The 16,651-nt window shown below is 52.1% G+C and overlaps 2 protein-coding genes across 3 annotated transcripts in view; one reads left to right on the top strand and one right to left on the bottom strand.

Annotated features, from left to right (window-relative positions):
* BAIAP2L1 (BAR/IMD domain containing adaptor protein 2 like 1) overlaps window positions 1-5,634 on the top strand; it is a gene marked incomplete at both ends in the record, with an annotated part of 110,268 nt that extends 104,634 nt beyond the window's left edge. For both annotated transcript variants that reach the window (XM_080702781.1, XM_080702780.1), the window contains 2 exons: window positions 4,427-4,464; window positions 5,559-5,634. In XM_080702781.1, coding sequence (XP_080558907.1) covers window positions 4,427-4,464; window positions 5,559-5,634 — 114 coding nt within the window. The remainder of the gene's footprint in view (window positions 1-4,426; window positions 4,465-5,558) is intronic.
* Window positions 5,635-7,898: 2,264 nt separating this feature from the next.
* On the bottom strand, window positions 7,899-16,370 carry BRI3 (brain protein I3). The gene is made up of 3 exons (XM_080702241.1): window positions 16,142-16,370; window positions 15,941-16,043; window positions 7,899-8,262 (listed from the first exon to the last, which is right to left on the bottom strand). The coding sequence occupies exons 1-3, from the start codon at window positions 16,281-16,283 to the stop codon at window positions 8,130-8,132; spliced, it is 378 nt and encodes a 125-aa protein (XP_080558367.1). The 5' UTR covers window positions 16,284-16,370; the 3' UTR covers window positions 7,899-8,129.
* Between the last annotated feature and the right edge of the window lie 281 nt (window positions 16,371-16,651).

The raw sequence follows: 16,651 nt of genomic DNA, 5'->3' as shown, positions 1-16,651 counted from the left end.
CACCTGTGTTCTGCCTGGACTGTGTCATGTCTGGGGCAGTGTGCTGGGGAACCAGCCTACACTGGGTGTCAGGAGGACGGGTGCAGAGGAGAACTTATAGCAGGCCCCCTGCCTCCCAGGTTGCACTACACCAGAAGTGACTTATTCAGGGTGGGCTGGAGGGTGCTGGTTGAGATGGGCAGGGGTGCCCTGGGAGAGATGAGATACTTGGAGGTCATCCTGGTGAACAGCACTGCAAATGTGAAGTTCCAACATCACTGGCCTAGAAATTAAGAGTGCTGTGGGAGAGGTGAGGCAGGCTCTGATCGCTGAAGAAAGTCAGATGTTACAAGGGAGAAATCTGCCTGAAAATGACAATGCAGATACTCCTTAATGTACAATGGTTTGTGTCCTGATAAATCTACAGTATGTTGAAATACAGCAAATTGAAAATGCACTTAACCCAGCTCCCCTATCAGACTACCCTAGTTGAGCAGCACAGTGCACAGTGGACTGTTGATGTTCCCCTCATGACCATGAGGCTGACTGGGAGCTGTGGCTAGTGCTACCTGGGATTACTAAAAAGAACTGTGCCACAGACTGCCAGCCCAGAAAGAGATCTGCCACCCCAGTCCAACTCAGAAACCAAACACTACTTTCACATTCTGCAAAACTCAAAAAAATCATCAGTCGTAAGTCAGGGACCTGCAAGTGCTTGTTTTTAAACATTTTATTAAAGAATACCACATATAGAAAAGTGCTCCTGAATTTTGTGTGGCATGACTGTATAACCAACAGCAGCTGGAGGAACGGAACACTCTCCGTTACCCCAGGAGTCTTCTCTGCAGCTGCAAACCCTCCTTGAAGGCCTGAACCCATGCATCGTGATGCTAAGGTGACCTGCAAAGGACAGAACTGTCCATTGCTTGGTGGTCTTCTGGGCATTTCCGGTTTGGGCTGCTCAGGAGAGGGCTGCCTAGAGCATCCTAATGTCTTGGTGGCCATGTGCATGTGCCTGCTTGTTCACACTGGTCCAAGTAAGCACGGGGGCATGAGGACCAGGGCTGCCCGACCCTTGGGCGGCCTCACATCATCTTCCTGGGAGTTATTCTTTGGCTCCCTCCTCACAGCAGCCATTGCTTCTTGCCCTGTAGCTTCAGGGATTTGGGCGATTGTTTCTCTCAGAGCAGGTTGAGCACCCTGATGCCAGGGCTCATTAAAATGCTGCTAAACTTGTATTATTGGCTCAGCTTAAAGCAAGCTCCAGGGCTCTGCTGGAGGATGGCAGGTGGAGAAGGCATCTAATTTCTTTAGGCATCTAATTTCTTTTCAAGAGGGCAGAGACTTGCTTCCCCCATGGCTACCCAGGAAGGGGACTGTTTCACTCCAAGGAGAGAAGGTGGTATTCAGTGGGAGAGTGTGCCCAGGGCTGGAACTGCTGGGTGAATAGTGCTGGGCATGTGGGATGTGACTCGGGCCAGACTTGGAGCCCTTCCTTGAAGACATCTGGGCCGAAGGAGGCTCATTCCCCACACCCCTCATGCCCTGCTGTCACCCTGGGCTTCCTGCTCAAGCAGTACAGGTAGGCCAGCACGTTGAGGAGGCAATCAACAGGCCTTCTGGTGTATTTTTTAAGTAATAAGTTAGCCCTTGATCATGGCATGAGAATTACACTAGAAAGCCAGGTGATGTGGTGCACGCTTGTAATCCCAGCATTCAGGAGGCTGAGACCTTAGGATCAAAGTTTGTGGACAGCCTCAGTTACTTAGCAAGGCCCTTTGCAACTCAGTGAGACCCTGTTTCAAAAATAAAAAGACTAGCCAGGCGTGGTGGTGCATGCTTGTAATCCCAGCATTTGAGAGGCTGAGACCTGGAGGATCACGGTTCATGGACAGCCTCAGCTACTTAGTGAGGCCCTCTGCAACTCAGTGAGACCCGGTTTCAAAATAAAGAATAAAAAAAAAAAATAGGGCAGGGGGTGTAGCTTGGAGGTCAAATGCCCCTGGGTTCCATCCCCAGACCCGCAAAAAAATAAAATTAAAAATTAAAAATAAATAAAAAGACTAAAAACTAGGGCTGGGGGTGTAGCTTGGTGGTAGAATGCCCCTGGGTTCCATCCCTGGCACCGCAAAACAATAAAAATTGTAAAAAGACTAAAAAATAGAACTGGGGGAGTATCTCAGAGGTGCAATCCCCCTGGGTTCCATCCCCGGTACTTGGGGGGCGGGGGGGGGGGCTGCTCTAAGGAAGTTCAGCATGCCCTGTAGGAAGAAGTTGCTTTTGCAGCCACTTCAAGCCCTGTTGTCCACAGGATAGTAGTTGCTTTGTGCTTCAATGATGGAAAGCAGACACCAAGTAGCAAGCCAGGCTGCCCTTCAACCATGCAGGCTTGGGGCTTCTGGGGAAGATGAATCTGCGGTCACAGAGCCCTGGCCTGCCTTTGGCTTTGACAGTCTGTATAAGCAGTACTTGGTGGACGCTAGCCTGTAGGAATTCAAGACCTGAACTTCACCCTCAATGCTGGCATTAGAAAGTAAAACAGCCTGGCTTGGTCAGCATGTAAAGCCTGTGTGTGCCCAAGACCACTCACTGGGAGGCCCAGGAAGCCCCCTGGGGCCTGGCTCTTCAGAATCAGACGGCATTACACTGCCCTCTGCTGGTTGGCCGCCTGAATTAGCATCTACATACTCTGGCAGTGATTACTTAAGGAAATGGAGCGAGGTGTTTTTTTGGTTTTGTTGGTGTTTTTTTGTTTTTTTATTTTTTGTTTTGTTTTGTTTTGGTTTTTTCCTGGTGGTACTGGGGATAGAACCCAGGGGGAATTCTACCTCTGAACCATACCCCCAGCCCTAAGTTGCAGAGGGCCTGAGGATGTCCTGAACCATGATCCTCCTGTCTCAACCTCCCAAGTACAGGGATTACAAGTGTGTACTACCTGCCCAGCATGAGGTGAGATTTTTAAAGACAGGAAGTTTCTTGGAATGAGGGAAAGAAGGTCCACACATGTACACACCTGGCCCCAGGCTGGCCTTGTGCAGCAGTACGCACAGACCTGCAGTGACCTTGCCCCAGGGTCCTGGGAGGCAGGAGCCCTGGCAGAGTTCTGGGAGGTTGTGGCTCCTGTAGGGCATGGGCAGGTCTTGAACTTAGGAGGCATTTGTACTTAGTTCTATTATATCTTCCTTACAGTTTGGAATGTTCTACAAGACTACTGGCTCTAGCTATCAGTATCAGTCTCCAAAACCAACAATGTTTTATTTTTTTTCTCCATGCCATCATTCAGGATTTAGCACCCAAAAAGCAAACCACCATCACAGCAGCTCTACAAGAGCCACAAAATCTGCCTGTCCCATGTCTGATACTCGATTCCCAAGTGTTTTCTTCTGTAACATGGCTCAGTTTAATTTGCCAAGATCTGAACTTTTGCATTTAGGAGATGGGCTTATTGGTGTATGAGCTCCAAGTGTGGGCTGACCCATGCATGGGCACCTCGGCCACACGCTAGGGGGCCTCCGCGGTTCTAGAATGTCTGTCTTGTCTCTTATTCTTTCAAATGAATTTAGATAAGACCCTTAGGCAGTCACAAATAATGTGAGACCAAACATGACTAACTTTGAACTATACGTTCCCAAAGTTCTTAATACTGCCCACAGAGTGGGGGCAGGACACTGGACTAACTTTGAACTCTAGATTCCTGAAGTTGGTAATACTGCCCGCCCAGGGATGGGGGAAGACAGTGGACCAACCCAAGGGCCTCAGGTACAGTGTACCTGTAGCGGCCTCAGGTACAGTGGGGGCATTAAGTAAAAATAAGGGGGGCAGTAGAGGTGCCTGGTGGAGGGAAGTTTTTTTCTGAAAACTGAGCATGCATGGTGGCACATGCCTGCAGTTCCAATATTTGGGAAACTGAGGCAGGAAGCTCACCGGTTCAAGGTCAGCCTTGGCAACTTAGACCCAGTTTCAAATAAAATTTTAAAAAGTCTGGGGGTCAGCTGGACGTGGTGGCACACACTAGTAATCCCAGCATTTGTGAGGCTGAGACAAGAGGATCATGGTTTGTGGCCAGCCTCAACTACTTAGTGATTCCCTTTGCAACCCAATGAGACCCTGTTTCAAAATAAAGATTATACTTGGGGTATAGCTTGGAGGTAGAGTGTCCCTGGGTTCCATCCTCGGTACTGCAAAAATCAATCAATAAATAAATAAATAAATAGGGCTGGGGGTTGACGTCAACTCAGAGGTTAGATCCCCCTGGGTTCATACACACGAAAGTCTGGGAGTATGATGGAGTATTAGAATGCCCCCAGGTTCAATCTCCAGTATTGGGGAGGGAGGGAAGTTAAGTTTAGGAATCTACCAGTCTTTATGATTTCAAGGGTTTTACTTATGGGTCTAATAAAAAATATCCCAATTTCATGAGCCTTTCATAAACTTATCTTTCCCACAGAATGATGCAAATGGAACTGCAAAGCCTCCTTTCCTCAGGTATGTGAAACTTTTATGAGCATATCTTCAAATTGTGGTGTTGCCCTCTCCTTTGGCATGCATAGTGTACCCCAGATCACTCAGCCTCGCAACCTTGGTCCAGCAAGCTGGCAGAGGCTATGGCCCCCTTCCTCTTCATTTCAGGCATTCCTGGGAGTCAGGCCTAGACCCTGGATCCAGCCTTGTCTTGTGAAAGGGTGACTATCCCACCTATCCCCCTTCCCAGGACAGGAGATACATAGGCTCAGCCAATGTTTAAGCTCTGAATTGTTCCCAAATGAGTGGCAGGGAGAGAAATGCCACAGAGTTTCGAGGTTAGAAAAGTGTCCAAGATTTGTATACAGTGGGTGTTGAGTGACATAACTTCACAGAGCAAGAACAGTGGTTATCCGCACTTTTATTTTTTATTTTTTGGTGGTGCTGGGGTTCCTGGAAACCCTTCTATCTCCGGGTTACACTCCCAGACCTATTTTATATTTTTAATTGGAAACAGGTCTCTTAAGCCAGTGAGGCTGGCCTCGAACCTTCATGATCCTCCTGTCTCCACCTCCCAAGCGCAGGGATTATAAGCGTGCGCCACCATGCCCGGTGTTATCCACACTTTTTAAAAAATGGGATTCCTAGCTGGGCATGGTGGCACACACTTGTAATCCCAGTATTCGGGAGGCTGAGACCAGAGGATCGTGGTTCACAGATAGCTTCAGCTACTTGGTGAGGCCCTATGCAACCCAATGAGACCCTGTTTCAAAATAAAGAAAAAATAGGACAGGGGGTGTAGCTCAGAGGTCGAATGCCCCTGGGTTCCATCCCCAGACCCGCCCCCCCCCCAAAAAAAATGGGGATTCCTGCTGGGCTAGGTGGTGCACACTTGTAATCCCAGCATTTGGGAGGCTGAGACGGGAGGATGGAGGTCCGAGGACAGCCTCAGCTACTACTTAAGTGAGGCGTTTCAAAATAAAAGAAAAAATAGGGCTGGGGTTGTATCTCAGAGGTAGAATGCCCCAGAGTTCCATCCCTAGTATCGCAAAAGAAAAAAAAAAATGGGATTCCTGGCTTGGATCAGTATTTCTATATAGGCTTTTTTCCCCCTGTAGTGGAGAAAATCCCTTTGCTACTGTGAAACTTCGACCGACGGTGACAAATGATCGATCAGCACCAGTCATTCGATGAAAATGCCAAGGATTCTCCTGGTTCAGTTCCACTGTTCATTTCTCACCTGAAAAATGATGGGTATATACTGTTTGACAAGTGCTGGACTATCAGAAGCTTCACCAGAGGGTGCCTGATTTTCATGTATCCTATTTGAGCAAATCAATGCATTTTTCTCAATTTAGAATAGTTGGGTTTACACATTTCTGCCTTTAAGATGAGTAATTAATAGTTTAGTGATCAAGCACAATCATTTAAAACATTTTCTTCCTATTCTGTTTTAAAAAAAAGTAAATTTGGTTCCAATCTTTGTCTTTTTAAAATATTCTTATGACTTTTTTTTTTAGTAACAGCCAGAATGATAGTCTATGCATTCATGACTGGCTTTCTGCACCTGAATGCGAATGAGACGCTTTTATTTTATAAAGCATGTGCTCTTAAGTAGCATTATGATGTATCTAAAGAAAATATTATGTAAAGTTTGCATCTTCACATGCATATCATAATCTTAAGCAATATAAATTATGAAAACAATATTAAATGTAATAATTTTTAACTTACAAATTTTTAATTTCTGATGATTAAACAGAGCTCCCCCAAACTGAGAAACCCTGACTTCCTTCAAATTTAGACATAGGACAGAGTGCTAAGACAGTACTCTGCATTTCATGAAATTGCCTATAAGGTGTACTTAGCATTTAATGAAATTGTAAGATATGCTGCATATGTATTACTGGCATGTGGTGTTCTCCTAAAGCTAGGTGACCAAAGCTGCATCCGTTAGTACATTACTGGGAAACCACTTGAGCGCCAACATTTGTTTGAGTCAGGTACTAGCCCACAAGTGGCATTTATGAAGGCAGGCTGACTGGTGCTCAGGAAGGGCAAGCCTGTATTTCAGCCTAGCAGTCATGTACTTGGAATCAAGGCTTCTGGTACCAACATCTGGTCAGGCCTCTGCATGCAGCCATAGCCAGAGGCTGTAATTTGTTTCTGGCTTCAGAAGATTTGGATCTCTTTTGTTTTTGAGGGGAATTGGGGTTTTGTTTTTGTCTGGTACTAGGGATTGAAACCCAGGGGCATTCTACCACTGAGCTAGATCACTAACCCTGTTTTTGAGTCAGGGTCTTGCTGAGTTGCCCAGGCTGATCTCAAATTTGAAATCCTCCTGCCTCAGCTTCCCAAACCACTGGGATTACAGATGTGCATCACTGGCTGGACCTGTTTTAGAGTGGTGACTTGCAATTAAAATTCACTGATGCTGTTGGGCGTAGTGGCGCATACTTGTAATCCCCGCGCTTGGGAGGCGGAGACAGGAGGATCACGCGGGTTTGAAGCCAGCCATGCTGGCTTAAGAGACCCTGTTTCCAAATAAAAAAGTATAAAAATAGGTCTGGGAGCGTAGCCCGGAGGTAGAAGGGCTTCCAGGAACCCCAGTACCACCAAAAAAAAAAAAAAAAATTCACTGATGCCACTCACTGTGTGAGGCAGGAGGTTATTATGTATCACACAGCTCCTTTAATCTCACCATATATAAATCACTTTTCTACAAGTTAGAAATTGGTCAAAATCAAATAAAGGTAAACAAGTCTCCTTCTACTGGGTTGAGGATTGCCCCAGACTCCTAGGAGAAGAGAAAGGTGCCCCCATGAAGGGCTGTGTTAACACCCTCGTGGGACCACAGGTCTGGGTGGCACCATGTACAGCTGTCTTGCAGCACTATGTTGAGGTGTCCTAGCTGGGAAAGAAAATGGCCACATTTCAGATCTAGTGAAGTAGCTCACCATTCCTCCCACCATTTCAGAAAAGTTACAGCAGTGTTAATGGAAGTCCACTGTTCAGAGCAGTGGAAATCAATAGGTCTGAGTTTTGGAGGAGAATGTGGGTGAGGGGTCATACCCTGGCCTTCTGGGCTCCCCTTTTGGAGGTTTTCCAGCTTTATTATTAGCTACAGCCCTTTTGTGCCTCTCCTCTCAGATCTGGGTTCCCCTCCTGGGCTGAAACCATGGTGGTCATTCCTGGCTCTCTCAGAAGGGAAGATGCTTGAGGGCCCTGGCCTCAAGGGACATTCTCTGCAAGTGTCAGGGCATTGTGTTTAAAGTTAATAAAGAATTTGAAACACAAGTTCTTGAACTGTCCATGCCAACTGAGAAGACTGCCACAACTGGCCTTTGTGTGTGTGAAATTTTCCATTGCCAAGACAGGTTGCAGTGTGTAAAAGTCCAACAAGCAGACCAACTAAACAATGGTATGAATTTCATTTATTCAAAACAGTATTTCTCACCTTTCTCAAATTGAAGACTGCAAAAAATAAAAGCAGTGCATTCTTGAGTTGTCGTTAACCTTGGGAGCAGGGTCACTGCCTTCCACACTCTGCAAAACCTCAGCTGGCACATGCCAAATCTATCCCGCCTCACTTTACAAAACAGTCCTGAAGCTTAATCAAATAAACTATTGTACAAGACATTTACATTAGAAAAGAGCTGGGTGTAGGAAAGCCAAGTGTGTTGTTCCCTTTAAGTAAAGGTTGCTCCACAGTTGGGGCATCTCCGCTTCCTTAAGGCAAAACAGCAGATGAACCCAAAGGGAAACAGGATGATGGCCAAGAAGATGCCCAGGAAGGTGAAGCAGTCCTCCAGAACCCCGACTCTGTGGAGAGAGGAGGCAGAGGGTTAGGACCAGCACTGCAGGCCCCTCCGCGCCCACCCGCTTCCTGAACAGGCCACAGCTCACACTTGCACAGGACGCCTGGAAAGGCAGCTGCGCTCACCACTGCTAGGAAGGCCATGGAAATGCAAAGGAAAATGGGAGAAAGACTTGCCTGGAAGGTACTGCTACTAAACATTTAGGAACAGACAACCCACTGCCACATGCTCTCATAAAAGGAGCAAATGCTAGTTTCTATAAAAATCTCTACAATCTGAGTAAGACATACCCCTGCCCCAAAACATTTTTTCCATCCCCTAGATGAAAATTCCTCCCCCTAGAAGTCATAGGGTGGGGTGTTTTCGGTGGTTTTTGTTTTGTTTTTCTTTTGGTGGTGGTGAGGTAAAGGCTCATCAGCCACTTTTACACACTAGTCTAGAAGGCTGCTTATCTAGAGATTTAATCTAGAAAGCTGCTTATCTAGAGAGATTTAATCTCAAAGATTGCTTTTAAAAGTCAAACTGGCCTTCAAGGTACAAAACAGAGGGTACCAAGACTCTGGGGCCATCGCCCAAGTCCTGCACCAGCGAGCCCAGGTTCAGTAACCTGAAGTCATCACTTGAATCAAGTCCTCACAGGAGAGCTGTGCACTGAGCTCCTTAGGCTACTTCTGAATCAGGGCTGAACTTAAAGAGAGAACCAGAGGAGCCCCCACTCCTCCCAGACCTTGGCACCTGCGCCCTAGTGCTGAGCTGTGCACACAGGCACTTCAGCCAGGATAGGCTGCAGTGCTGACTGCTCAGGCCAGGACAAAGTGGGGGGTTGGAGAGGCCTCTTTAGGATGTGACAACAGCTGGTCCAAAAGGAAAGGGCTCAGTGGGGAAGATCACTGGGCAGAGGAAGAGAAACACAGGTATGGCAACCTGCAGTCAGGACTCTGGCAGCACCTGCTGTCAACAAAGGTGGGCTTGCTTTGGCACTGCTGAGAGGAGGAAATGCCACACCCCTAACCCACGCAGCACCATGATGTTTCTAGAGCAGCTTCCTTCCAGCATCACTGCTTCACCTCCATGGTCTTAAATACTACTGTCCCCTATGCCCACAATGCCCCAGAAACAACTGCTGCTCCTTTTGCCACCTTGTGTACAGGAAGGTCAGAGTAAACAAAAGACAATGCAAAGGCATAAACGTGAGAGCCCAAAGCAGCAGCTGGTGGTGGCTTCTCACAAGGGCGGCTACTGCTGGCTCCCGGCTGGGCAAGGCTGGAGCTACACATGCTGCAGAGCCCAGGGACCCTGCTCCAGGGAGAGCCCACAACACCATGGGCCTCTCCTTCCCAGAAATGGGACCAGCACCTGCTCCCTACTTCTATAGGGGACATGAAAAATCACACAAGGATATATAGAAGTCTGGTTTTCAACTGCTGAGAGAACAAGTCAAACTCTAGACTGCCTGCCTTGCCTCCCTCCAATCCACTCAAGCCACCTGAAACAAACCTAAGTTCTAGCAACACTCCCCATGTGTGGCACATGCTTTTAATCCCGGCATGCGGGAGGCTGAGACAGGATGCCCTTTGCAACTCAGTGAGACCCTATTTCAAAATAATAAAAAATAGGGCTGGGGGTATAGCTCGGAGGTAGAATGCTCCTGGGTTCCATCCCAGTGTCTTATTTGTTCATAGGCTGAGAACCGGGTGAGGCCTCCTGAGCTCTGTTCCTGCGAGTGCTTCTCCCAGTCCCATGGGGTGGCTCTTTTGGCATCACCCCGATGGACTCAGCTGGAGCACAGGGCAGCCCTGCTGAGACAACACAGATCATGAGGCCTGAGTTTATGTTGGCAAGGTTGCCACTTCTTGTATGACTTCAACAGAAGTGTCCTAAGTACCACAAGGTCATCAGTTCACTAAACTTCCTCCCAGGCTGGCCAGGACACCACCCAGGCATGGAGTGGAGAGCAGGACCTGCCCCAGCCTCAGCACGCTGGCACCACCAGCCTTTCCAAGCACAGGCCCACAGAACAGGGCCCTGGGCTTAGGACTTCTGGAGTGACCGGAGGAGAACCAGGTGGCTCAAAACCACCAAGGAAGTTCCTGGCTTTGCTGCCCAGATCTCCCCACACCTGCAGGACTCTTCTGCCTGAGAACATTGGAGAAGCCTCCACAGAAGCCTGCCCTCTGATGTTGTCCAGGGTGTCTGGCTTGCGCACTGCCTTGCGCCACTGTGCAAGGAAACCAGGAGCCTCTGGGACCCATCGATGCCCAAAGACAGTGATGACTAAGCACCTGCCGTGCCCCCCCCCTCCACAAGGATCAAGGAGGCAGAGCAAGGAGTGGGGTCCAGTTTTTGCCCAGAGGCTTCAGGCTATACCAGGTCAGGCCTCGTCCCTGAGGACCACATAGTGTGATGGGGCTAGGGTGGGCTCCCTAACCTGTGTCTTGTCCATCCCAGCTGCAGGCCACTGCTGTCCTTTGGGTCCAGCATTCACAGGCAGCAACTCCTCACTTCCCTAATCTCTATCCAGACAGATCTCAAATCCTGTATATGCTAGAGAAACTGGGCTCCTCACCAGGCCAGGACACCAGCACCACTTGCTGCTATGACTCCCAGCAGCAGCCAGGCACGCCTCCCAAGACCTGGCACTGCCACCCAACATCCCTTCTCAGCCCTGCAGCTGTGTTTGCAACTTGCAGAGTAACACAGAGCTGCGGCCCAAACTGGCTGACCAGGTCCCCTCAGTCTCCAGGCACTAGGACAACTCACACTCATAGTCTTCAAATCTCTGGAGTTCCCTGTCCAAGTCCATTGCTTCCTCCAGCTGGAGCTCAGAACTGGACAGCTTGTGCCACCCTCTGCCGACTGGGCCATGAGTGCCCCCATCTCACCCTGCCCAGGTCCACACACCCCTTCACCCCACTGCTAGAGGAGGCCAATGGCACCAGCTCTCTAGGAAAAGTGAAGATCCTTCAGTCACACCTAAGAGGATCAGAACCTGCCAGCTACCAGTCTGCCCCAAGACCCAGGAATCCTTGCCCTATGAAAACTGGAACCCGTGTTCTGACTAGGTTTCCATGGCCCCAGGGATGGAAAGGCAATCTGACCACTACGGCTTCCAAAAGCTCCAGCTCTGGGCTTAGGTTCAGTCTGAAGGCCACACACCCACCACTCTGAGATCCACACCCTTACCCAGAGTTCCAAATGCCAAAAGGTTCAGAAAGTGAAATTTTTCCTAATTTGGCAGCAAACTCACATGGCAGCAGTGTGACCTGAGTGCCTGTGTGGCTCTTCCTAGTCTTAATTTATCCTACTTGATGTGAAGATTCACATCTTGCTCCAGAAATATTAATGTCCCAAACCTCAAGTGGAGTGTTGGCATAGTTTAGATTTTTAAACCCAACACCTTGCAATTCTCTAGGCCAATCTGGACTCAGTGGAACCCAGGTGGCTGCTGTGACAGCAGGGGGTGGAGACCCCTACCCCAAGGGAGCAGCAGCTGCCCTCCTGCCAGCCTGTCCCCAACAGCCTCATACTCTCTTCTCCAAACCCCAAAGAAGTCCAATTTTAACTATCGACTGACTCAGGATCCAAACCCCAACCATCCTGGCAGCTGGCCCACTGCCCCTCCCCCACCCTTGCAGGAAAAGTCACGTGGGGAGGGTTACAGGAGGATTATGGAGGCTGGAGAAATTAGGGAACTAACACTGAAAGCGCTTCCTTAACCGCTACTTGACCTGCTCAGAGCAAGTGACCACTCTGTCCTACTGACATCTGCTAAAGCTTGGCCTGGGGGTGGTTCCGGATGAGCGCTCACCTCATCAGGAACAGAGTGGACAAGAGTCGGAGGGAATGAGCAGTCTCTGAGCGTCCTAAGGCCAAGTACCCTGACACAGCCGTTCTTATGCCTCCTGTGCCCTCACAGCACCCACCCTCCACCATCCCCATGCCCTCGCAAAAGGCTGAGGCCCAGAGCCTCCTCAGGGGTCACACAGGCGGAGTGGTATGGCAGGGATCTGAATCCGGCGGGGCTTCCCAGGGGTGGCCCCGCAGCTCTGCAGGGAAGGACCCCACCCTGCAGTCTCCAGCGCCCCTCTGAGGAGGCCCTCACCAGGGCAGTCTGTGCCACCCAGCCTGGCCCTGGGCCAGAATCCTTCCCTTTTCCTCAAGCCCCCAGACCACCCAGCACTGGTGCAGCCGCCTCAGGAAAAGGAACCCAGAGGACTTTATTCCAGGGCTGCAAGCCTTAAGCCAGGGCAGGGTGAGCTGGTACCCAGTTGACCTCTATCTCAGAGAGGGGAGAAGGGTTAGGGACTATTTACTAGGACTTCCAAATAATAATACTCCCTTTGGCAGTTCTCGGTAAGCCCAATCTGCCAGCCCAGGGAAGCCAGTGGGCTTGGCCCACCACCACCAGCTTCATAGTGCCCACACTGCCTGGCTGAGCCAGAGACAGAGCCTGTCACCTGCGCGCCCCACCCGGCTGGCAGCCTGGCACAGTGCCTGTGGATCCCTACATGGCTTGCCACCAAGCCAGAGCCATCTTAGGCCAGGGAGAGCCCATCCCACCAGCCCAGGCCCAGCCAATTCCCCAGGGACTAACGCTGATCCCCCCCACCCCCAGTGCCGCATCGAGAGCCTGTGGGCAGCACTGACCACTGACGAGGAGCTGTACTTTCTCTTGGCTTCCAAAGCTCTACTCTGCTGGATTTCCTCCTGCCTCTCTGGTCACCCCCAATGCTAAGTACCCCATGAGAAGGACTTGGCAGGCCAGGCCCCCACTGGCTTTATGCACACTGTGGTTGTGACCAGTGCTCCTAGGGCACACCTTGGCCGGCCCAGCACCTGCAGCGTGTGATGGCCCTGCCAGGACCTGCTGCTGCTACCTCACCCCACATCTAGGGACTGCCATAGCCAAGGCAGGAGGGAACCCGGCTTCAGAGCCCAGACCCAGCATGGACACCCACTGGCCAAGGCAGTCCTGACAGGCCTCAGATGGGGCAGGGGTGCAGTGAAGATGGTTGGAAGGAGATTCCAACAAGACTCCCTCGTCTGCCCCGGGGATGGGGGTGGGGGCACTTCTTGTGGAACTAAAAAGGGAAGATGGAGTCAGGCTGCTTAACAGAGGCTCAGACAGGATGGCAAAGCGACACGGGCCTCTTTGCCAAGCCTCACTCAGAGGGAATCGCAGACGTGTGACTTGGGCAAATTCCTGCCAAGCCACCAGGGAGGGCAGGGACAGAGCTGGCAGGCTGGGTCTGGAAAGGGAGGAAGTGTGGTCACGTGAGAAGTGTCCCGTCTCCCAGCCTTAGATGCCAGACAGGGGCAGACTTGACTCTCTGCAGGGGAACATCTTCATTCTGTCCCCACAGAAAAGCAGCCCTAGAAGGACACACCCTTTCCCCAGACAGGGCCACCACCCCTGCAGCAGCCACTCCCCTGCCTGGAGCAGGCAGCCCCAACCCCAGCGTGGTCACAGCAGCTGAGATGGTGAACAGAGGGCCCTTCCCATCCCAGACAGAAGGGGCCCAGGAGGATCAAAAAGTGCTCTGGTCTCAACATTAGGGATCAGGCACCCCTAAATTTGCCTGCTCAATGTCGGCCACTGCTGCCCAGGGCACAGAGAAAACTGCCAGCTCCCAAATGAAGGTGGCACCTCACGAGGACTCAAGACCTTCCCCAGGGGGCAGAGGGTGCAGCCTGGCCTTGTTCCAGATTCTGTGTGACTGGGGAGCCCCATCAGCAAAAGCCACAGGCCTCCATGACACAATTCGCCTCCCAGGGAGAGGGAAGTAGCAGGGAAAGTGCAGCCAGCCCAGCTGCGGCCGGCCTCCAGTCACAGCTCCCAGCCTCCACCGCCACATGCCCACTGGTCTCCCTCCACCTTCAGGGACCTGAGCCCAGAGGGCCTCACAGACCATCTCCCCAGACACCTGTTTCCCTCACTGAGAAACAACCACTGGCACCTGGCAGGATTGGAACCCAGCTCCTCCTAAATCTGGGCCCTGGATGGGGGAATAAGGTAATTCCACCAGAGCCCTCAGCTCCAGACACCACTTTGTGTGCGCACACACACCTGCACTGGAGATTGAACCCAAGAGCTACTGAGCTACACCACCGCCCCTGTTTTAATTTTTATTTGAAAATAGGGTCTCACTAAGTTGATGCAAGCCTCACAGAGTTGCTGAGGTTGGTTTCAAACCTGCAATCCTCCTGTCTCAGCCTCCCAAGTACTGGGATTATGGGTGTGAACCCCCATGCCTGGCTACCATGCACCTTCCTGAGTCTCCCTCTGAACAGCCAGCCTGACACTTCTCCTTAAACTTGGGAGGTCCCTCAGCTGCCCCCTCAAAAAAAATGGGCCTTTGGAATTATCCAAGTGGGATAAGTGGGGACAGAAGGACTCTGCACGCCCCAGTTTAGCCCTGAAGCCACCTCTTCATGCAACTTTCTAGAGGGATTTCCCAATGGCTCGCTCTCAGCACCAGGTCCAGGCCCACATCTCCTCCCAAATGGCATGCACGCTCTTCATCACATCCCCTCCCCTGTCTGTGTGCCTCCTACCCAAAGAGCTCTGGAACCCTCAGGTGCAGCACCTGCAGAGAACAGTGACTGGGAGGCAGCCAGTTACAGGAAGCCCCTCCCTTTCCAGCCCTCCCTCCCTCAGCACAGTCTCCAAAGGCCAAAGTGTCAGCTGGGCAGGGCAATGATCACCAGCAGTGTGTCACTCACACTGGTGAGCCCCTGGGTGGATCTGCAGCCTCCTAGAGCCCGGGGGCCCACCACCCCCCTTTCCAGGCACATGGTCAGCTCCCATGATCCAGAGTCTTGCCCCCTCTCTGCTACACCCTCCCCGTACAGTTGCCCCCAGGGCTCTGAAATCATTAACTTCCCTGTGGCTCCACTCTGGGCTTTGCTGATACACTTTTGAAAATAAAGTCTAGGTCCAAACCAGGGTTTCTTAATTCCACCTCAGAGACTTCGACTTCCTTCTCCCAGGCACAGGCTGTGAAACTCTGCCTGCCAACTCTGCCCTGACTTCCTAAACTATCTGAACACCCCCGATTGCAGGAATTAAGGAATCAAGTCTTCCTGAAACTGAAATCCTCAAGACCTACACAAAACAAGAGTCCAGCTGTACTTTGGGCCCTGCAAAAAACAGCCCTCAGAAAGTTTCTGTGGGCTCCAGTTTGAGGATATGAGAAAACCACTCCTGTCCAGAACAAAGAACCACGGGGTTTCCTCCTGGGCCAGCCAGTGGCCAGGAGTTGTTGAGCCCTGCTCTGGATTAGATGGCCCGCACAGCTGTTGCTCCCCTGGCCACCTGGACCTGCAGCTCCCTAAACACAATGGCCACCTGACTCAGGTCTCGAGAGAACATCCCACCTGCTCAAAGAAATCAACTGCACCTTAAACTTTTGGAAACTGGAGGAGGGAAAAAAAAAAAAAAAAAAAAAAAAAAGAGCCCTGAACTCGTTGCAAAGCCCAAACCAAGGAGGAAAAGCTACCAGTCCCCATTGTTAACATCCCACTCACTCGGGGTGCCAATGCCCCCCGAAGGCACCCAACTCCCCAGCGCTGGGAGCCCCCTCCTCGGCCTCTCCCGGGGCCCCGCAGCGGGGGCCGCCCCCGGCTGGGCTGACCCCGCCCGCCCCGGCCCCGCGAGGTGCGGCACGTGCGCCGCGACTCACCTGCAGACCGGGCAGCCTCCGACGACGACGATGGAGTTGGCGGGGTAGCGGGTGACCGTCCGGCTCTGGATGCTGTAGACCCTGGGGTGGTGGGTGGGCAGCCCTGCGGGCGGGGCGCGCGTCAGCAGGGCGCGGCCGCCGCCCGCCCCGCCGCCCGCCCGCCCCGCCGCCGCCGCGCCCCCGCCGCCGCCCGCGGCCCACCTGTGACGAGGTAGGGGTAGGGCGGCGGCGGGGGCGCGGCGGGGATGGCGCCGTAGCCGTGCGGGCCGCACGCGAAGTCGCCCTGGCCGGCCTCCAGGCTGTAGGCGGGCGGCCGCTCCTGCAGCAGCGGCTTGTGGTCCATGGCGCCGGCCCGCGCCGCCGCTCCGCCGCTCGGCTCGCTCGGCCCGGCGGGGACGCGGACGGCGGGGCCGCGGCTGCCGGGAGGCGCCGGGCGGGGCCGGGTTTCCCCGCCTCCGCGTCACGGGGCGGTCACGTGGGCGGCGCGGGGCGGGGCCGCCGGCGTCTTAAAGGGGCCGCGGCGGCCCCCGAGGCCGCGACCCCGAGCGGGCCCGCCCTTTTCCTCCTCGGCCGCCCTCCCCCGGCTTTGCAGCCGCTGGGTCTGGACTCTGACCTGTTTTCGTGTGTGTGTGTGTGTGGTACTGGGGGTGGAACCCAGGAGTTTTTCTACCTCTGGGCTATACTCCCAGCCCTATTTTATACTTTATTTGG

The sequence above is a fragment of the Muscardinus avellanarius genome, assembly GCF_963383645.1.
Source record: "Muscardinus avellanarius genome assembly, chromosome: 10".
NCBI lineage: Eukaryota > Metazoa > Chordata > Mammalia > Rodentia > Gliridae > Muscardinus > Muscardinus avellanarius.
This window is presented reverse-complemented; position numbering and strand designations above follow the sequence as displayed.